Here is a 23,348-nt window from a genome sequence, read left to right as displayed (position 1 = left end):
TTGAGGAGTGAAGTTCACATTTTATTTTATTTTTGAACATTTAAAATTCTATGGGCACAAAAGTAAAGGAAAAGCCTTTGTTTCTTGGCTATTGTATGAACCAAGAAAAGTATTTATTTGATTACAAAATATTTGACTTTTAGGACCTTTTTGAATATCAAAAATAAAATAAAATTAGAACATCTTAGTAATCAAGGATTTGAAAAGAAACTAAAGCAAAATGCATGCATTTATTGAGTGTAGCTTCTAATATTTTGAGTTTTGACTCCAAAGTAATCTTTACACCATAATAACAAAAATTATGTCTGAATCAATTTGTTCGTATCTTAATTATGTCACAGTCGTGTACGTAATTACAGTTTTAATTTGGTGGCATGCCAAATGTAGGGGTTACATATATTTGGAGTGAAGTTGAATTCTAAAAAAGTTCATTGAATTCGAACAATTGATGAACATGGGCAAGCCAAAAAAAATTGTTTTGGCCATGTTCTAGTTATAGTATGTCTTCTCCCAATTAATTAGGATATATTTATTTACGCACTTAACTTAAAGTTTGGATATTTAATTTTATGTTAACACAAACTTTACATCATATGTCATTTTCCATATAATGGAATAACCTTTTTTGGTTTATGGTCACACTCCTAAATTCGTGTCCTTAAGCATATCAAATATATAAAGTTTATGTAGAACTTAAAACTTATAATTTGAATATTGTAACACTTGATACATATTTGCAACATAATTGTATGTAGAAACAATCCTTTTATCTTGACTAGGTAAGATAAAGTTTGTATATACTGTATCGATCAGAAATTACATTGAATATGTTTTTTTTTTTCTGTTGCTAATCACTTGTCTATTTTTAAATTGGCACACTTGTTAAGAAAATAACTAATGACATAATGAGTTTACCATTTTACTCTTATTAATTATAAAGTGGATGAATATTTTACATATTTTAAAGTAATTAATCATTTAATTGAGGATATAATAGGTAAAAAAAATTATTCTTTCGTAATTTGTCAAAATGAACAAGTAATTAGAGACAACCATAAAAGGAAAAAATGAACAAGTAATTAAGAAGTATAAATTTAATAGGGAAAGTAACAAGAAAACCATGTCTAAAAATTTTATAATAATGTTTTACCTCTCCATGAAGAAAGGAACTATAACAAAGGTATTAATGTATAATATAAATCTCTACTCTATGTAACTAGACACTTTCTACTGTTTCAAATTGGAAATGGGTCATATTTGTTTGTTTTTGTACTCTTACAAAGGGTCATATTTATCTTTCGTCATATTTTTTTGATATATTTGTTTTTACTATCCAACTTTGGGTACATATTTATCCTTGAACAGCTAAGTATTGTATCACTAAATAGAAAATAAAATTTTAATTGTAATAAATAATATACACATGGAACCACGCAGGTGTCATGTAGGCGCCACGTAGATTAATAAAAATGGTGATACAATACTTAGCTGTTCAAGGATAAATATATACCTAAAGTTGGATGGTAAGGGCAAATATATCAAAAAAAATATGACGAAGGATGAATATGACCCTTTTCTAAAAGTACAAGGGCAAATATGACCCTTTTCCGATTTCAAATATCAAACTTCACTTCCTCAATTTTATTTTTATTTTTGGATGAATTTACTGACACTCTTTTGAGTTTTGAATAATTAAGGCTCGACAATTTTTGACGGAGTCATAATTTTATATAAATTAAAAAAAAAACTGATCAAGGGTGAGCAGAACTTTTAAAATCAAATTAGGTAGTATTAATAATTGATTTTTAGTATGAATAAATATCTCAAAAATTTTAAAATCAAAGACAAAGTATTTGAAATCTAATTAGTTGTAGGTTTCTAATTAAAGATTATTTTAATAAGCACCACTAATTTTGAATTATATTATAAATTACAAATTTATTAATCATTACTACCACAAAATGCTAATTTAGGAGCTCTTTTACAAATATTTGAAAAAGGTAACATTGGGCTGCCTCACTTAGTTGTTGCAAGGGTGTCCACGACAATATCATTAAACCACATAAAGTGTCATTTTTCATATATATCGTGGTATAAATTATAATTTTTCGATGAAAAGTGTTTGATTGATCATTCTTTGATACACCATAGCTCTGTCCCTATCGGAAGAAGCAAATCTCGACGGAACCTATATTTGTGCAATGGATACAAGCCGCTCATGGTAAAACTTCGTATGTACTTTTTATCTTCGACGAGAAGCTCAACATTCAAAGTGGGTCGAAGCCCACTTTTCTCATTAAATAATAGTTGAGGAACTAAAATATGGAAACCTCAATTCCATTCCAAAAGCTCACTTTAAGAAACCAAGAAACAAGAATCAACCATCCTAGCAAATGCATATGGTTAGTACAACTTCTGAACAGGCTCCTAAATACAGATATCATGTACCAGGGGTTCAATCTAGAGATTCCCACATCATATTTACGCGAAAAAGTTGTGAAAATCTCTCCGACAAGATCTTCCTCTCTATTATATTGATTCGTGGCTGCACCCATCCGACTGCATGAAACTTAATGTAGCCGCTGCGCAGCCAAAAGCACAAGCTTGTATCAGCTTTCAACTCATGGCCTTCAGTTAGACATCTTTGGCTCTAATCAGTCCCATCATAATCACTTTCGACAGGGGTATAAACTCTAGAGTTTCTGCATTTGCAAGACGATGAGCAAGTCAAATCAAGATTCAGGTAGTTGTGGAAGTTGTTGAAAAAAGGTAAACATGTCTAGGTCTTTACACATGTAAGATACCGAAAGCATTATTTGCAACTCTGCTAACGGCAACAAATATTTCGAGGATGAAGTTGAAAACAAAATATTCAACCAAAACAAACAAACAAATAAAGAATAGCACTGTGTTTCATGTTGATAATCAGCCATTCCACTTATTCCTCACGATGCATCAGAAACTAATTAATGTTTATATACTTTCCTATAGAGCACCATTATACACACCCATGGAAATGATACGGTTTATCCTAATACGGAGCAAATGTCTAGGGCAATTGAAATCCAGTGGCATCACCAGTAGGTTCTGGCAAAATGGGCAATTTCAAGATTCATCCAACCCAGACATTACGTCTTTGCAATAGGCAGGCTTTGCAAAACTTACAAAGATGGAGTTGCATTCGATATCAGCACATATGCTAAAAACTTTAAAGAGAAATATCAATTAAAAACAAAAAATGCTTACCCTACTTATGGTGTCCACTATGATTGGAAAGCTCCTGTCTTTTAGCTTCAAGTTCTTTAAGAATACTCTGAACAGCTTGAACTTTTGCAGATAGATGTTCACTATGGCTTTCCACATCTTTCATGAGACTAAGGAGCTGTTCTCGGTATGCTGCAGTTAGTCGTTTCTTGGTGCGAAGTTCTGCTGTTAATTCCTGAATTCTTTTATCTTTCTCATCCTACAAGAATTACACAAAAGGTATCAATTTATGACGGTCCCATAATCAAACCTCAGTTGGCTCCAAGTATAAAATGGGAAATCATCAGCAATTGGTTATTGCAAAAGTTGGCTCCAAGTGGCCTGACTGCTTAAAATTTAGAACTATCTTACATAAGTTCCTATTAGTCAATCTATGTTTTGTACTCATCCAACCATCCAACTAATGTCTTGTCAAACTACGCTGGCGTAATAATGTACAAAGTCATATACTATGCATAAACAACCACCAACTTCCTCTCTAAAACTAAACCCTGCAAACTAGCAGAAACGATACTACGAACACACTTAATAATCTACAAGCAGCTTTTACTTCACCCCTAACTATAATTTTTCCTTCCCTATAATTATATGTTCTTATGCACTTAATGTTTTCTTTCCCAGCCGAAAAGGATGGGCAAGGCGAAAAGTTCATAAAAAATTGCAGGACAATAATTAGAGATAAACAAAAATTGATGGAAACATAAGGAAGCCTGTACATTTAGATTCTACTGTCACAGATACTCACTTTTATCCACTATCACTAACAACCAAGAGCACCACAATCTCATGTACTTATTAAAAGTTTTAAAATGAATCTTTCTCGTGTTATATTGCAGAGTCTAAATGAGACCACTTATTAATGCATTCAATATATCTCTTTCTGCGTTAAACTGGATTCCAAGCAAAATGACCACTGCTTAAGCAACGATGAGTAGTACCAGGGGTGGTACATCCTACGTACAATTTTGACACCCCAAGCCAAATATAGTACCATGTGAAAAAATGGAAAGTTTAATACTGTAATGTTACTGTGGATAACCATCGGCAACCTATTGAGCATACCAAATCAAGCATTCTTGAATAGTTGGTTTTACCAGGGATTACTTATTTGAAACAACTAGCAAGAGAGTTGGGACTTCTAGGTATGTTGACTAAAGTACTACAAATAAATCAGGCAGTCATCCAAGAGGCTGTGCAGACAAGTAAAAATATTCTTCAATGCCTCGTGCATGCAAATAAACACATCCAAAGTAGATACCTAGTTGTGTAGCCGAAGAAATATTAGCAAAAAACAAGCCTAAAGAATATAAAAGAGAGGGGTTAAAGTTAGGGAAATTGAGATAAAAATTTCAATTAAATGTTGATACAAAGGTAAGACTAAGAAAGCTTACGGAAGTTGGGCGTCTCTTGGAAGGTGGTATAACTAAAGGATGATTGTGGTCCCTAACAAATTTTCTGACCACCCACGTACCAGGCTTCTCTCTTTTGACTAGGATCATTGCTGTACAACCATCACGTCGTCTATCTCGCTTTTGATTGACTAAACTTACTGGCCTTTGATTATCTGGTATCCCTCTACAACCAAGTCCACGTGATATAATTGACCCATCACGCTCTGACTTGCGAGATGACAGAACACGGGTTATAAATCCTGTCATTCCAGCATACTCATCGTAGTATGCTCTGGCAGCTTCTTCAGATTCAAATGTCATACCTTCATTTGGTTCTTGGGTTCTATCAGCTTCAGATGTACTAACTTGTCCTTCTGCAGACGATTCTACTCTTCCAGCACCATTATCCTCTAAATTGTGCACATCCACTGAGATAAACAAACAAATAAGTGAACTTTCAGTTGGCAGACTTTCTCGCAACGTAGACAGCAAGACCAAAAGAAACAACAATATACCCAGTGTAATACCGCAAAAAGAAATAATTTTTAAATTTTGAACTTTCACAAACAAGCCTAACAACCTCACGAAAGGTGGGAAATTGGTCTAAAACAACTTTCAAAGGTATTTGGAGCTGGTAGCATCAATCAAAACAGGATAATGTGTGACGAGCAAATACTTGCTTTTTCACTACTGATTTCAAACTTAAAAATTGTACTCCCCCGTTTCAATTAGTTTGTCTTATTTCCCATTTTAGTCCGTTCCAGAAGTATGCCTCTTTCCTTGTTTGGCAACTCTTATAATATTCCACGTGACATGTTATAAGACCACAAGATTAAAAGGAGCATTTTGGCAGATTTTACATATCTTCAGTTTGTGACCCCAAGAGTTAGAAGTCTAAATCTACTTTTTTTTAAACTTCATATCAATTCAAAACCAGCAACAAATTTAGACAGAACAGAAAAGGGGTGTCAGCAATATGCACATAAGAAAGCAAATTTGAAACAACAAATTTCTAATTATAAAATGGACCAAATTATATCTATATCACGCATCATATAACCTAACTTTCCCCTTTCAAGAGAACTCCCATACTCAGCAATTAGAAAGATCACAAGTTCCAGAAAAGTTTTCATGGGAAAATAAATAATCCTCAAGAACTCAATACCCATCTTAAAATTTTTAAATGAATGATGGAAAAACTGAAAATATATAGAGAAGTGGCAGGAACAGAAAGCTTTAATCTTGCTGAAGAAATTGCAATGCCAAAAGAAACAATCTTATGCTGTTATTGAGCTAGTTTTATACATAATTGCATTCATGTAAACAAAAAGCAGTGATCTTTACCGAAACCCAAAAACAAAAATGAAAGAAAGAGGACTTACTAGTCATCCCTTGAGCAAAAATTGAGTGTTTTGGGGGAAACACTTTACTCTGTTTCTGAAGTAAAACTTTGGCCCTAAAATAAAAGCTAAAATGGACAAAAAGGTTTAGGCATGTTTGGAATATGCAAAAAATATTTTTTAAAATTTTATAAAGTTTTTCTTTTCTCAAAAGTACAATGAGAAAATCGATCAAATATTAATTGTTGATCAAAAGTACTTTTTAAATTGATTAGTCAAACACAATTTGATTCTCACAGAAGCATTTTATTTTTCTTTAAAGGACCTATGAAAAAAATTGATTTTAAAAGTTTGGCTAGAGACTAATTAATTTTGGAATTATGTTAATGATTAAGGTTCTTCTTAATCATGCAAATTACTAGCACAGCAGTTCGATTTTTTAATAATTAGTAATTTTTAATATGTATATGATCGAATTTACTATACCTTCATCCCTTATGTTAAACAACCGTAATATTTTGTTACGTTTAACTATTGTACACATACTATAGTCCATATGTATTAGCAATTACAGCTAATGCATTGAAACCACCAATGGTTGCCTGTTCCATCAATTACCAACTCTAGTTTCAATATGGTGAAATGGATGAGATTCCTTCACCAAAATCTTATGTTCAAACTTTGCGTGAAGAAATTCTTGATCCGGGATAATCGAGTCAGCAGATACCAGTTATAGGACTGTCAAATGTAACTATGCCATAAGCACTTCAAGATGGTCAAGAAAGTTAGAACTGATGCAAGGCACAAACGAAAATCCAACAGCGACATACTTGGCGTAATTCAACAAATGGAGCCTAGAGGTAGAGAGTACGCAGACCTTCTAGAATATGTCTCAAAGTAATCCTTGAAGCGTCCCAAAGAAAACTGAAATACAGTTAACTATTATCTAAAAGAAATGGACTTGAGATTTTACAAAAATGAAAAAAGGTGACTCCAACCTTCCAAAAGAATGTTATAATGGAAGCACCAGAAGTAGACATTCTGTGCCAATTTTTCCTACGTTTCCACAATTCTACCCAAAAAGGAAAAAAAAGGTGAACACAAGATATGGTCTGGTTTTAAATTTTTCATACTCTTCCCAAAGAAAATGAAAAGGATAACAGGGAGAGGGAAAAAAAGGCAAGTCAAGACAGTAATCATTATGATCTTTACTGAACTTAGGTTCTACACTAATATCAACAAAGGCATATTAAGCTAAAACTATCTATGATGATGTTCATCTCTGGACTCCAACTCCCTAACATTGTGTACAATATCTTGGATCTTCTTAGACAGAGATTGATTGTGCTCCTCAATGTGCTCGAAAATCATTTCCAAATGCCTCTTATATGTAGCAGATCGCTTTTTCTCAGCTGCCAGTTGTTGAGATAGTTCCCGGATTTTGTCATGCTCGTTCTGCAGGAAGAAGTTGAGAAACCAAAACAAGTGTTAGCTGAAATCGGGTAAAGTTAGTTCTTTGAAGATGAACTAGGCATAAGATACTCAGTTTTAGATGCATTGACAGAGAAAATCAGTAATTTTAAAACTACTGCTACAAGTGGCAATTGTTAAATCGACTAATTTCCCCCACTCCAGTTTATATGATCTAGTTTCTAGTTTAAATGTCCTCGCGATGACAATAATATGTACTTTTATGACAGATTTACCATCTCCAACTATTTGTAGTATTTAGAGTTAACGTTTTCAAATTTGAATTTGATACTTCGACTTGATCAGTATTTTAAGTGCATATTACAACCAAAAGCACAACGGTCATGACTTCTATAAACACTTCTTCTCGCACACCAAAGAAGCCAAAAAGGATTACATTTCTAGGTTCATGTAATATCAATATGAATGATGACGGAAATTGAAGGGTAAGGTGACTCACGAATATATAACCTGTCCAAAGACACAAATGAAAACACTTTATATCATCTTTTATCCACATAACAGAGTGCTAACTGAATAAATTTGTATAAGTAACACGCCATCACTTTTACAGAACTCCCAAAATGGAAAGATGGACTACCATTTATTAGTATTTGCAATCAAGGAATAGTGAGTCCAAACAACATAGAAGGATATATCTTGCCGAATTTCTCCCTTTTCCTTCGTAATGATTTTTCTCTTGTCGAATTTCTCTTAAAATTCAATTAGCACTCCACCTTAAATGGTAGCTCTGAGAGAACAGCAGGATAATGGTGCTATAAAAGAAAGCAAAATGGGCAAATATTTGCACACACGCCTCTCCCCCCAGCAAAATAGAGGTTGCACTTATAGAGGTAAGATATAAATTCTGTTGTTCCTTTTTTGGTTACTACAACATTTTGTTCTCATAACCATAAGTTCCTCATACCAAAATGGAACTATCCTTTATACCATTTTGCCACAGCATACTAACAGTAGAAAGTTTGAGAAGGATGATGTTTAGCTGGTGTTGCCTTTGTGAGGGAAAAAGTAAGAAGGTGGAATATAATGTTGACACCCACTTGATATATCCATGAAATCATTCACTTATAAATTTAAGTGATTTCAGTGAGAAGCAGCCATGTTCACTCTGTTTCATATCGTCATTTGGCTTTTAAATTTAAGTTATAGAAATAAAATTTATTAAGCGGCAATGACTTAAAAACATTTGCCAACATGCCTTGCTTTTTGTCTTTTAATAGCAAAATAAGTAACTCGACAATAGCATTATTAACTACAATTTTCATAATATTTATATTCGGCATTTGGTAGTCCTAAACATGTTCTCTAATTAGGTTTTGGGATAAACTAAGATTTCAGTTTAGAAGAAACTTTGCTCCCATATGTGTCTCTATTTTGCAATAAGGCATTTGAGGACCTCCGTGGCACAAGATTTCTTCCTTTATTGAGCTAGCTAAATGAGTTCAATATTCATCATTTTCATAAACTTCCATTTCTCTATAAATTTTATTTGATAACTAAAACACATTGATTATTAAGATTTATGTGAGTTTTAAAAATCATGTACTAATTAAATGAGGTACACATGCAAAGCCGGTATCCAGAAACTAGTACATATAAGTTATAACATACATGTTGTTGCCTCCTTTAAAATTTCAGATTCCATCAAATGGTACAAACAAAAGACGTTTAATCAAAGGCAAAAGGCAATAATAGGATGATATAGTCTAGAAAATTAAATGACATGTATGTACAAAAAGAAAGTAGGATACCTTATGTTACAAGACCTTAATAAAGATAAGGCAGAAAACTAACCGGGTATTGATCATAGATCAAGTCCCTGCGACCTTTGCCTGGGCACAATGGATGAGAGTGCTCCTTGACAAATTTTGTGACAACCCATTTCCCAGAGCTTATTTTTCTAACTAATATCATTGCTCTGCAACCAACCCTTGTTTCTGCTCTCTGTCGCACAATCTTTTCCCGCTTATCAGGCATTCTAAAACCCTCCTTGTTGCAAACTAGTGCTCGACCAATGGCGGAGCCATCACGCCTAGATCGCGAAAGCTTACTAACCCGGATGATAAAACCCACCCTTGTTGCATATGCATTATAAAATGCATGTGCTGCGGCTTCAGATTCAAACTCCAGGCCAACGAAAGGTTCATCTGAAGTTGAATTATCGAGAGATTGTGCTTCTTCTAATATAAGGTCCTCCCTTTCAGGAAGGTCTTCATCCACCTTGACATCATGCACCTGGTGAAGTGCCTCCTCACTGGAACTTCCTCCAATCACATTTTCATCTACTGTTCTGAGTTCCACAACTGAGCCCTCTTCCTCATCAGCACTGATGTGATCATCAACCACAAAGTCCACTGTTGCATCAATACAGTCAGTAATTTTCCAATAACATAAAATTCACAGATAAAACGGTTATAGAAAAAGCAGACAGGCAAGGATGTCCAAATAAGAGAATGGATTATCCTCACAGTTTGAACAACAGAAATAGATGATGTGGGCAGCATAAGCTTACAATTCCCCATGCCAACTAACAAGCTATGTAACAAGCTTAAGCTAAAAGAGGGAGAATAAGGGGATGCCATATTCTGCAATACAAGTGCTTACTGTAGATTAATCTATAAATAGATGTAAAGAGCAAATAGATTCTATGGGAATTGTAGCATTATTTTCATCATTTAACTTGCACCAATAATAGAAAATAAATACAGTGACATTTTAGTTGATGAAGTGACCTGCTTTTAGCCTCAAAACACTCGTGCTCTTGGCCCACATGGTCCATGTAATGCACATAGGTATAATTTCCCACATAACTTTTTTGTCTTTTTTCTGCTTTTTAAAATATGGATTTGGGAGTTAACCAGTAAATGCCAAAAATGTTCCAAAAACAAGTCCTAATTTTTGTTGTTATTTAGCAATGCATAAATTAATGATACAAACTTTTGTTTCCATGTTGCACACGAAGCATCAGGTGCACAAACAAATCCCTCTTTTCTCAGGATTCTCATTGGATAGTACTTCCTTTAAAACAATCCACGAACAACCATATTCCCCGTTTATGAATATATTTCAAACCTTGATTTAACCTATAAGCCCTTTCTATCATGAGCCATCTCAAAGAGTCTCAGCCAGTTGCTACCTTCTAATATAATGAAAAGTTGAATCAAGTCCTCTAAACTCTCAGGCCTTGGCAATTCGTTCTACATGAGATGCTCCAAACTCTGTCAAGCTCTACAATAAACTATAGTCGCCAATCTAAAGATCTCCCAACCATATATCCTCCAGACCCTAATTTCTGGCCATCCAAAACTTTCAGAGAAGTAATAAGTATTTGAAACTTAGGCAATAAACTTCTAATATATCTCCGCAGTCCATGACCGTGTGAAGAACTAACTCCATTAGTGCACCAGCAATCACTTTTTCCATATTTTGCTGTGATACTTCTACTCCACAAAAAAAGTTCTCCTCTTGACTATATCTCCATAGTCATCCTTATAACTTAGCTAGTCCTATACCATTTTAATTCTATCGGATTAATTTATCCTTTATGAAGATTCTACACTCTAGCAGTTGCATATCCCCAACTTAAAAAAATACTCCCTTCTTTATATAACAAAAACAATATTTATGCCTCAATCCTATACTAGTTCGGAGTTTCCATACAAATCCTCAATATTCATCTCACTCCATCTAGGTCCATTTCACTCCAACATTTGCTAATATGTCCAAAGGCTTCTTAAACCTAGGAATTCTATAAGCATCACAGTTAAAAAAACAAAAGGGCAAAAAATTCAACATTTTCAATAACTTAAATTATTGGTTAATCATTGATTCAAAAAGCCAATTCCAAACTAATACTGTGGCACCAAACACATAACTTTCAGCCTGAAACATAAGCTCCAAAATACCCAAATACAGGGGAAACCAATAAATTAATTCCCAGAGGGAAAAGAACAATACCCAGAAAATTATAGTCATTACCCAATTCAGCTACTATACCCACCACCAAAAAAAATGAAAATTTCTCGGGGACTCAATTACCCAACAGCAAAAAACACAAAAAGAAAGCAAATTTTTGAATAAAAATTCAATCTTTTTGCGGATTCCCCAAAACAAACAGATAATCGGAAACAAGAAACTTACTCAAAATCGTATAAATAACGAAATGAATCCACGTTGTGAAGGTTTAGCCGGAACAGACAGAAGGTGGGGGTGGGTGGGTGGGTGGAACGGAGAAGAGAAAGAGGGGTTGAGGGTTCAGGCAGTGGCTAAACTGTAAATATGAGATGTTGAGAATTGATTGGGTTGAACCAGCCATAAGAAGTCAGCAATTTTGGTAACATCCAATGGAATATTGACACGTGTTATACATTTGTGGAGTGGACTGTGCATTATTATTTCTTCTGGACCCGACAACACTCCGGGTTTAAAATATGGACCGGGCTAAATAAAGGGCAATTTACATAATTAACATACTACTATATAACTTTATTTACGAATTATAACATATCTCTTGGACTCTATTTTTCTCTTCACACAAATAACATAGCCACTATCATCGCTTCTTTATACAAATTTTATACAATTTTAATATAAATTTTTCTGAATTTCACCTTTTTTTTTTGATAAATCAACATCGTCAGGCCACCGATTAGTTATACTTAAAACAGTTTTGATACAGTTCTTCAAAACTTCATCTAGTATATTACTGAAACATTTTTTAATACAAATATATTGTAACAAAACCCAATAACAAGACCAACACAAGTCAAATTCAAACAATAGATAAATCTAAATGTACTAACTCGAATTTGGAACTACAAAAGGAATTTGAGAACTAAATGGAAATTAAAGAACACCAGTAGAAGAAAGGGATGAGAATCTGAACTCGGAGAAAGGAGATGAGAGGACTAGACATTTTTCTAGCAATTTGCATAAACTATTTCTTCCCATCTATCATCCTTTTAGCTAGTTGTTTAATGGGTTTGGGTCCCAAATCAGCCTTTGCAAAGACCTTTCAATTTTGTTGTTTCTTCTCGGTCTAATAACTAGTGTTTGTGACATCCGTATAGGTATCGACATTGAGTCGAAGCTAGTTCATAACATATATTTTAAGTATTATATGTGAATTTCAAACATTACAGGGTTTTGGTACTATTTAAATTAGCTTACACTATTAGAAATGTAAAATATTTGTTCTGGAATAATAACTATCAAATTCATAGTAATACATGATATCAAATTTGAATTGTATTATAACTATCTTTTATATTTATACTATTTATTTCTTCTTTTTCGTAAGCACCACAATGAGACCACCAATTTTTTATATTCAATATAGTTTTAATACAATTTTAATACAATTTTTTAAAACTTCACCCAGTAATCAATTTTAATACAACTTTAAGCAGATTTACATCAAATAATTGTAAAAGCTAAATTTTTATCATATATAGTAACAAAAGTAAAGTAACATTTAAAAATGTAATTAACCAAATAAAATATATTATATATGTAAAAAATTCCTTAAAAAGGTATCTGAGAGTGAAATCTAAAAGGAAAAATTTCACAAATAACAAAGAGTAATACTCAAATGTAGAACTATTTTATTTTTTAAAACTATTTGTAAGCCATTAAAAATATGACTAAATGCAGCATTACTTCGAGTTCTGATTCTCATTCCTTTCTTTTACCGTTGTTCTTTAATTTTCATTTAGTTCTCAAATTCCTTTTGTAGTTTCAAATCTGAGTTAGTACAATTAGATTTATTAATTGTTTGAATTTGAATTGTGTTGGTCTTGTTATTAGGTTTGTTACAATATATTTTTATTAAAATCTGAGTTAGTATAATTAAATTTATCTATTGTTTGAATGTGAATTGTGTTGGTTGTTATTAGGTTTGTTACAATATAATGGCCTATGGGTTCAATCACATTTGTGTCCAAGTATGGGTGATTTCAAACTATGGCTTCTTTCTAAGATTGTTGTGACTTGTGATCACAGAAGTTAGTCTTATAATATGAATATTTGAATTCTATTAGATAAATAAAAGCGAATGAGATAGTTTAAGAGATACGAATTAAAATAAATAATTAAAATTGAAACATATGTTCTCGTTAATAAGAGAATTAAATTAATGAATGCTTTGAAGGAAAAAAAAACTGAAAAAAAGTGTATTTACCATTTCATTACAAGAAACTAATTGAGTAGGTATTAGAAAACGGCTATCCACTTGATAACATTAGCTATATATTATTGTATTGTACTTATTGAGATTAACATGAAATTATATAAAGCTATATACTTTGATCGATCTAAAAAACACCAAAAAAATGTAAGATTTTTCTTAATTTTTTGTTGTGTATGTGTGTGGATGGTCTAAATAGACATGTTGATAGATATATAATGATTATTTTCACCAAATAAAGTAGATAATATAAATATGATATATATCATCATAAAATAAGATTTCACCATATCTCTCTCTATATATAGAATAAGGTCATAGGTCTAATCGTTCAATATTAACCGATGGTTCAAGTTGTGAATAAATAAAGTGTAGCAAAAGAATATATATTTAAAAAAGTTGTATCCAATTAAGATTAGTTAGGGAGCAAAATAAGGTGATGGTCCCTTTGCTAAATAAAGTGATAAAAAGGAAGTTATTTTAAAATATTATCTATGAGCAAGTTTTACATTTTTTTTTAGAAAAAAAATTGTATTTGTCCATTCCAATCATAACAAAAACAACTTTTAGCGGTAATTTGAGAGAGGCACCTGACAATTTTTTGCAAATGTTTGCTATGGAGCACAATTAAATCAAACTCTAGCTACTCTATTTATTTTAGGTTATTAGTTTGCTATTATATATAATTTTTTTTTAAAAAAATGGATGTGATTGTGAACGATGACTACTCATATAATCCATTATCAATATTAAAATTATTATTTTACTTTGAAATGGACTTTTAATCTAATATTTCGACTTCACTAAAAAGTTCATTACTTACAAAAATTTAAATGGCAAAATAGTTAATTTTATTTATTGATTGGTTGTCTTTTTCTCCTAACCTCCATTGCTTCATGTTTACTCTTTTTATTTTATTTTCTCCTTGATTTTCATGCCCCATCACGTGCATCCATTAATCAACAACTTATGGCCCCTATGGTTACGTTGTATTCATTCATAGTACCAAAACAAAAAAAATCACTATTTTTTTTTATGGAAATGTTTGAAGTATGAGAGTCAAAATACTTAATTTTCGTCATTTAGTGGTTAAAACATTATTTTTTTATGTTAAAGATACGGATTCGATTTCTACAATTAGAAATAGATACTTATTTTAGGCAATTTTTTATTAATGTTCATTGTTGAGTGATTGCTCGCTATCTGGCCTGAAAAGGTAGTCTGAAAGCTTTCTCTCCTAGGCAAGTAAAATGAGATCACCACTTCTCTCAGTGATAGATTTTCTTTACTTCATAACTGATGATATGGTTACCTAAGCCATGAAAATTTAAATAGAAAAAACAATGAAGTATGATTTTTTTTTTTTTTTAATTTTAATCACAAAAATAATTGACCCTTGAAGTATTTAGCATCTCCCATTAACTTTAAAGGGTTTGAGAATAGAAATTAAAATATTATTTTAGTGATATCTATATTGAAAAATACATTTCTTTATATCCATTTAAAAAGTAGTTTTGATTATGTAGCTAGGTGCAATTATTGAATTTATAATACAGTGGCGTGAAAAAGAAGTTGACTCTAAAGGTGTCCTATTAATTGAATTAAGAAAGCAAATTGAATTTGAAGATTTAATTCAACCTTCAACCACCATTTTTTCCCAGGATGCACATGCATTAAAGTGTGAATTTTATTTTAAGTTAATAACTCGTAAATTATATATGAGAGTTGAATTAAGTATCGTATAGTGATTACTATTTCGATGAAAAAAAAAAGCATGCAGGAAATTTTAATATACAGATCCCTTATTTAAAATTGGATCACATGCTCAATTAACCTGATTATTCAGACCCCTTATTTGGGATTTCAAAGTAAGGCATAACACAACAATATGTACAGAGTAGTTGATATTTTTTTATTTAACTTTGAGAAGTTACTACTCTCTTTATATTTCCATATATACATGAAAAGTTTCAATGTTAATTTCAGTAATTAGCAGTTCGAAATATTAATAAAACACATTGATTTTTTTATTTGTTATATTTTTTAATTTCGAACTATTTCATGTAAATTAAAGCTTAAAAGAAAGATTGTTTTTTTCACAAAATTATTTTATTTATTTTTTAAAAAGGTACGGAAATGATTATGCTTCATTGTTATGAGAACAAATTGGTAGTGTTGGATTTAAATTAATTAAAAATGTGTGGGAAATAATAATGGAGCAGGTAGAGTTAATTAATTGCTTTAATTAGAATAAAAGTTGGTTGGATTTGTGTAATCATTAAACAAAGAAAGAAATAGACAAGATTTGGTGAGACACCCTCCCATCTAATGATTTGACTTTGCTTTGCAAGCAAATTGCTAATTTTAATTTCACTTTCCAACTATAAAATTTGATTATTAATTTGTAAACTAATGGGCCAATATGTCACCTCGTTTTTTTTAATAAAATATTCTTATTACTATTTAATAATAGTACTATTATTTTTAAACCGTCCAATTTTTTCGAATTCGTACACTACGTATATAGAATCATGAGAGGGAAGAACCCCTACTGCTAGAGATTGTTTTTATTTTCGAGATTTGAATTTAAAATATTTCAATTAGTTGTAGTTAGATTTAGGTCCGTTTGACCATGCAATATAAAATCATAATATGATATCATGAAATGAAATGAAGTTTTGTTTGAATATGCGATATGAAATTTTTATGTTGTATATTTTCTCATCAACATAAGAATCTCATAAATTGTAAAACTATTAAAATAATTCAATTGTTTATTCAGTCTTTACCAAATAAACAAAATTTATAAAATTGTATAATAAATTATTACTACAAAGTTATTTGTTCTCCACTTAAGTAATTATTTTATTTTATTTAAATTGATCAAACTTTAATTGAATAAAAAATAATTGAGCAGAAGTAGTGTATAATTATTTAATATAATTCTTTCACATAGTACGAACAATCTCCTCACGTTAAACTTGCATTTCTCGATCATAATACGAATAATATCCTCACATTGAACTTGCATTTTTTTTAATTATAATATGAATAATCTTCTCGCATTAAACTTGCATTTCTCGATTATAATACCAATTCTATTTATTTCATCATAACTTTAGTTAATTAATACTACTTACTTAAGTCCACCTAATGCTAATACTTTTTATGCAAATATTAAAGCAATGTCGTGTCACGTTACAATTATTTTAATAACATGTGACATTAAAATGTATATAATTCCAGTTGCAGATAGGGAGAGAGTACATAGATTGATCAATATGCTATCATATAACTCCTTTGAATTTGATCTTATTTATCTAATAAAATCTCCTTCTCGAATAAATGAAAAGGCGTACTAAATTCTGTTAAAAAGAAAAATGTATTTGAGCTTCTAGCTCCACCCCTGTATATATGGTGCAATACATATGTATCGAAAAATTAAATTTTAATATAAAAAAGAGATGAACAGATGAAAAAAGAATAAATACTACGGTGAATACTTTCTTGTAATTAAGTTAATATTTACATTAATCTGTATATATTTACCATGTGCATGAGTGGATGTAAATATTACGATTCGAGTTTAGCATTAAAAGCTAGTGAATTTTACGTAGATCTATATATATATATATATATATATATATATGTATAACATTTTAATTTAATTATGAACTTGCTAAATAAGTAGAGATGAAATTAAAATTTCATAAATTGTATGTATTTCTTGCTAACTTGTGGAATTGTATAGTTGCAGTGTGAATATTTTTTAAGAGAATTGTACTTAACAATTTATTATTTAATCCTATAATAATAATTAAAATAAATGAACAGACAAGGGGATACTCTGATGGTTTCATAAGAAGACCCCATTCAACCACAAATTAAATTACAATCATATGATGAGATTCACGTGAATTAGAAGTATAAAGGGGATATTTGCGGATAAAATTATTTCAAATTACAGTTATAAAAGATACGATAAAATAACATTGAATTAAATAGGATAAAATAAAATATTGAATAAAATAAAGAAAAATATCTAAAATAAAAGTAATATAAAATTTGTATTCTAATTAATCGAAACTATTTCAACTAGACAAAGTATAATTCTAGTTCGAAACTTAATACATAGGACATGCCACATTATATCACATTCCAAAGGATAATAATATTGTTAAATAAGAATAAGCAAAAGCCTTTGATTAATATTTTATAAAAAAAATACGATAGATAATTTGAGAATAATAGAGATATTAACTAATAAAATCCAAAACTTAACTATTTATCGTTTATTTAAATTTTTAAAAAATATTGCATTGATACAAGTGGGGTATTATTTAAATAAGATATTGAAACAAGTGGAAATTTATTAAAACTAAAAACTATGGGTTTCTATCAGCCTACCAAAACAGAATCTTTGAAAACCACTCGTGGCCTTTATAATATTATCACCTGATATTTATTTATTTAATAAACAATAATTTCATTTTCTTGAATTTCAACTGTTAGTTTTTATTTGTTTGGCGCAGTGGGCGGTGCTTGAAAATTATGTTCTATCAAATAAAAGATAAAAATATATAGATAACATTTTTAATAATCAAAATTTTAGCATGGCTAAGGTATTTGAGACGATAGAAAATTATGTTCTATCAAATAAAAAACAAAAATATATAGATAACGTTTTTAATAATCAAAATTTTAGCATGATTAAAATATTTGATACGAAGATGTGTCATATCTTATCTAATTATATATTTTTTTATTTTTAATTATTTGTTCATTTTGATAAATACAAAAAAAAAATTATCTGTTATAACTTCAATTAATTGTACTGAAAAAGATAAAATATTTTTATAATATTAATTTTTTAATTTATCTACTTCACAATTTATAAAGATAAAATAATAAGTTCACTATGTTAATATTTATTTTTTTGGTGTCAATTTGAAAATGAACAACTAATTAAATACTAATGAATTACAAAAATAAATGTTACTTTTAGTTTATTAGTTAGAGACTTATTAGTGCTACTAGACTGCTAGCCCATATATAAAAACCCTTATATTAAGAGTCTGTTTGCATTGCTATGCTAAAAGGAATTTCATAAACACATTTTTAAATTGTAAGAAAAATGGCTTTTTAAAAAAAAAGTAATTTGCATTAAACTAATTTATTTGAAAATATTTTAATAAGAAAATTGTGCTTAAGCGAAGTTTTCTTTTTAAAAGATGCTTTTGAAAGTTAAATTACGATAAATGATAAGTATTTAATATAATTTTAATGTTAAAATTATTTTATTGAGAGAAATTTGGTTTAAACATTTATTATAAAAAATTGAATTAACTTTTTATTTATATTAAATCAAAATGTTCATATATATATATATATATATATATATATATATATATATATATATATATTTATTTTATTTTATTATGACAAGAAAAATCACAATAAAAAGGTATATCATAAAATATTAATTAAAATTTTTATCGTTTGACTCTAAAAATTAAAATAATAACAATTAAAAAAGAAATAGAGAAAGTATAATTTCCACTCTTTTTTCACATTAAAAGTTACTAAAAATACCTCTACTTATAATTGTATAAATCAGATATACTTTGACTATAAAATTAAAAATATTTTTTCTATAAAATTTTAACTCAAATATACTTAGGATAGAAATTTTAAATATATATAATTTTTACTACAACATTTTTTAGAGATAAATTAAATAAATTAACAAATATCAAATTCTAAACAAACTAGGTTTTCCACGTAATTAAAAAAAAAATTCAACATTTATCTCTATAATAATATTAAAAATTATCTAGAAATTATTATTGTTTTAGGAATTCAGGATTAAAATTAGTAAATATGGTGATAATAGGAATAATTTAAATAAATTGTATCACGTAGTTATTATTATTAAAAAGTAATATGATGTATTAAGCTTTTCATTTTATGCTATATTTAGGAGGAAATCTGAATTAAAATAATCTATTATACACAACTATACTTTATATTTTTGTAAGAGACTATATCTTACTCGAACTTATGACTAATCATAAAACAATAATTCTGCTACTTTACCAACATCTTTTAATTATTTTTAATGAGCTTAAGAAAACTTAAGCCACAATTGAAATAGGATAAGGAGTACTAATTGTTAACTTAGTTGAATCCTAATCCCATTTGTATTAAATACTAATCCTTCTTCTACCAATTAGATTCTTTACCGGTCTTTTGTCCCAATGTTCACTCCCACTGAAATTCATACTTTTATCTTTTCACTAATTATACTAAAAAAAAAAACTCAATCAATTAATAAAGAAATCAAAACAATATATTATTAAAACCAAAAATAACTAAACCATCAATGATCTAGTCAATTAATTATTAATTAGACTTCAAATTGTTCAACTTTTAGAATGATTTAACACCTAGATCCTAGAAGATTAGTTATTAGTTGAATAATTAGGAGATTATTTAGCATAATTTTTGCCATTAACTAATAACAAGTCAACAAAATAAAAATTAGCAACAAAGTTCTTCAAGATTTTCCTTCTCTCCCCCTTTTATTTTATTTTTTAGCACTAGTTTAACTAAAAATCGTATAAAATATTTATCTATTTTTTCTAAAATCTTCACTTTTTTTTGTGGGATATTTTTCTGTCTTTAATCAAGATAATTAAGGTCCTACATCCACATAAAAGTGACGTGCCATTTAAGATTAATAATAATTACTATTAGCATTTTTTTTTGGATAATTATTACTCCTACTACAATAGTTTTTTTAATAATAAAATAAAATAAATCTCTATGCGTAATTAAATAGTTTTCTCTTCTTCATAGAACTCTTCAACCACCTTCTATATAAAGCTCCTTATAATTTTCACTTATCCTCCTCTTCTTCTCTCTGTTATACTATATAAAAATCTATAGATACACCTATAGATACATATATTTTCTCTATTCATCGTAGCCATGGCAGTTAACGGTGCTTCTTCTTCTGGTTTGATCGTCAGTTTCGGTGAGATGTTGATCGATTTCGTTCCGACAGTCTCCGGCGTATCCCTTGCCGAGGCTCCCGGATTTTTGAAAGCTCCCGGCGGTGCACCGGCGAACGTCGCTATCGCGGTGACGAGGCTCGGAGGGAAGTCGGCGTTCGTCGGGAAACTCGGCGACGATGAGTTCGGTCACATGCTCGCCGGGATTCTGAAAACGAACGGCGTACAAGCCGAAGGAATTAATTTTGACAAGGGCGCCAGGACGGCTTTGGCGTTCGTGACGCTACGCGCCGACGGAGAGCGTGAGTTTATGTTTTACAGAAATCCCAGTGCCGATATGTTGCTCACGCCCGCTGAGTTGAATCTTGATCTTATTAGATCTGTAAGTTATTTAATCTGTTTTTTTCTTCCCAACTCGCATTGGATTTGATGATCTGTGCGTGTTTCTCACGTGCAATTTCGTAGTTTTGTGATCACGAAGAAGCTGGTGAGTTTGTTGTTGTTTGTTTTTGACTCAACTGTAGTAATTAATTAATAAATTGAAAAAGACGTAAAACTTATTTTTATTTTTAGGTGGGTTGGTTTGGTGTCTTTTTTTTTTTCGACTTTACTGTCATTTTTCTAATTAACAACGTATCATTTTTTTGGATCCGATCCGGAATCGCTTAGTATGCCCACACATCCATTTCAATAGCGATTTCGCTTTTGTAAGTAAAAGGTGATCCCTATCCACTTTTTTAAAATTTTGTTTGTTTAAAGAGAGACAGCTAGAATTTTGTCACTTAGGATTTTAGTTAGAGATAAAATTAGGAATTATTGTGTTGCATGCAATTAAGATGAAGGTGTAAGTGACACGGATTTTTCTTGAAGAGTGGGTGAGTGTTGTCTGTTAGCTTAACACAACTTTTCCTGCCTTTCATGTGTTGAAATCTCAAAAACCTATGCTTTGTCTCTTTCTCTTTTGTTCCCACTTGCCTCTTATATTGTAGATTTTTAGTTCACATGATATTTGCTACAAAACCAAATTGATTTGTTTGCATTCAAATGGGTAGTTTATGTGTTTATTTTTTCATATTTTGAATCAAGCGAAAATTCTAGCTTCACGGAAAAAAGTGTATAATGACGATACATACTAGGAGGAATAGTATAGAGTGTATCGAAATCGAGTGGAGCCAAAAGGGGTAGGTGGGGAAGTATAGTTAAATTCATGTCAGGTGTCATTATCATGGAGTCAGTCATTAATTGTAGCTCACAAACTAATTAATTTTTGTATGGATTATAGTTTAATTTGTGAATTTTGTGTATATAGGCTAAGGTGTTCCACTATGGATCAATTAGTTTGATCGTGGAGCCATGTAGAGCAGCACATATGAAGGCAATGGAAGTAGCAAAGGAGGCAGGGGCATTGCTCTCTTATGACCCAAACCTTCGTTTGCCGTTGTGGCCTTCAGCAGAAGAGGCCAAGAAGCAAATCAAGAGCATATGGGACTCTGCTGATGTGATCAAGGTCAGCGATGTGGAGCTCGAATTCCTCACTGGAAGCAACAAGATTGATGATGAATCCGCCATGTCCTTGTGGCATCCTAACTTGAAGCTACTCTTGGTCACTCTTGGTGAAAAGGGTTGCAATTACTACACCAAGGTATATTCTATCTTTTGGTATTTCGTTTTTTAAATAATTTTTATACTCGTAATCGTTCCTATTTTATTTAATTGCTTATTATTGAATTCTCTAGTAGATAGCTGTAAAGTGGTAGGTAAGAACAACTTAGACGAACCATTGTTGTTTAATTTGTAATTAAAGTAAGCCAAGGAGGACCTACAACACTAAATTAGTGTGTCCCCTCATGCCTAATAAAGGCGTTTATTTTTTAAATTAGAATAGAGAATATTGTGTAATTGGTTTTGATAATTTGATCTGACTTAGTTCTTTTTTGGGGTGTAGAAATTCCATGGAACCGTTGGAGGATTCCATGTGAAGACTGTTGACACCACTGGAGCTGGTGATTCTTTTGTTGGTGCCCTTCTAACCAAGATTGTTGATGATCAAACCATTCTCGAGGTAAAATAATTACCTTTTCTTAGAACTAATTTAAGCGATAACGTGTCGTATAATATACTAATTTGTGTGGAAAAAAAAATGCAGGATGAAGCAAGGTTGAAGGAAGTACTTAGGTTTTCATGTGCATGTGGAGCCATCACTACAACCAAGAAAGGAGCAATCCCAGCTTTGCCTACTGCATCTGAAGCCCTCACTTTGCTCAAGGGAGGAGCATAGAAACATCGTGTTATCTTTTTTCTTTTTTCCATCTTCATATATTTCCCCCCCTTTATGAGTTTTTTTGAAGCTAGTAGGAAGCCTTTTCAGTTTTGGATTTTAATGTTTTGTTGTGATGAATGTCCATCAAGACACTTAATAAACTAAGCTTTCTTCATATGCAGCTTCCTTGTAACTTCTCCTTTACATCATCATACTAGTATTTCATTATCCAATTCTATATTCTAGTAGACATAGTTTTCACCTATTTCATTTGTCATCAAATCCTAGTAAAGTTGGGAATTTTGCCCAAGAGTTCATGAGTTCGATCATAGCTTCAACTGTTGTGTGCAGTAATTGATGAAGGATTGCAAGAGGCTCCCAGGAAAACTGGCGCTTGGAACATGA

At 30.7% G+C, this 23,348-nt stretch overlaps 3 protein-coding genes across 3 annotated transcripts; 1 reads left to right on the top strand and 2 right to left on the bottom strand.

Moving 5' to 3' along the window:
* Nucleotides 1–2,266: 2,266 nt before the first annotated feature.
* On the bottom strand, nucleotides 2,267–6,175 carry LOC101254499 (protein FAR1-RELATED SEQUENCE 2-like). The gene is made up of 4 exons (XM_004241369.5): nucleotides 6,038–6,175; nucleotides 4,656–5,083; nucleotides 3,247–3,463; nucleotides 2,267–2,702 (listed from the first exon to the last, which is right to left on the bottom strand). The coding sequence occupies exons 1-3, from the start codon at nucleotides 6,042–6,044 to the stop codon at nucleotides 3,248–3,250; spliced, it is 651 nt and encodes a 216-aa protein (XP_004241417.1). The 5' UTR covers nucleotides 6,045–6,175; the 3' UTR covers nucleotides 2,267–2,702; nucleotide 3,247.
* Nucleotides 6,176–6,962: 787 nt separating this feature from the next.
* Nucleotides 6,963–11,885, bottom strand: LOC101254807 (protein FAR1-RELATED SEQUENCE 5). Its single transcript, XM_004241370.5, has 3 exons — nucleotides 11,627–11,885; nucleotides 9,281–9,840; nucleotides 6,963–7,450 (listed from the first exon to the last, which is right to left on the bottom strand). Coding segments are annotated over exons 1-3 (756 nt in total). The 5' UTR covers nucleotides 11,628–11,885; the 3' UTR covers nucleotides 6,963–7,255.
* Nucleotides 11,886–20,524: 8,639 nt separating this feature from the next.
* Nucleotides 20,525–23,174, top strand: FRK2 (fructokinase). Its single transcript, NM_001246959.2, has 4 exons — nucleotides 20,525–21,065; nucleotides 21,993–22,325; nucleotides 22,629–22,745; nucleotides 22,830–23,174. Exons 1-4 carry the CDS (start codon nucleotides 20,661–20,663, stop codon nucleotides 22,959–22,961), a joined length of 987 nt encoding a protein of 328 aa, NP_001233888.1. The 5' UTR covers nucleotides 20,525–20,660; the 3' UTR covers nucleotides 22,962–23,174.
* The last annotated feature ends 174 nt before the right edge of the window (nucleotides 23,175–23,348 follow it).

This window comes from Solanum lycopersicum, chromosome 6, assembly GCF_036512215.1.
Source record: "Solanum lycopersicum chromosome 6, SLM_r2.1".
Lineage (NCBI taxonomy): Eukaryota > Viridiplantae > Streptophyta > Magnoliopsida > Solanales > Solanaceae > Solanum > Solanum lycopersicum.
Note: the sequence above shows the minus strand (reverse complement) of the source record. Positions and strands in the feature narration are given on the sequence as shown.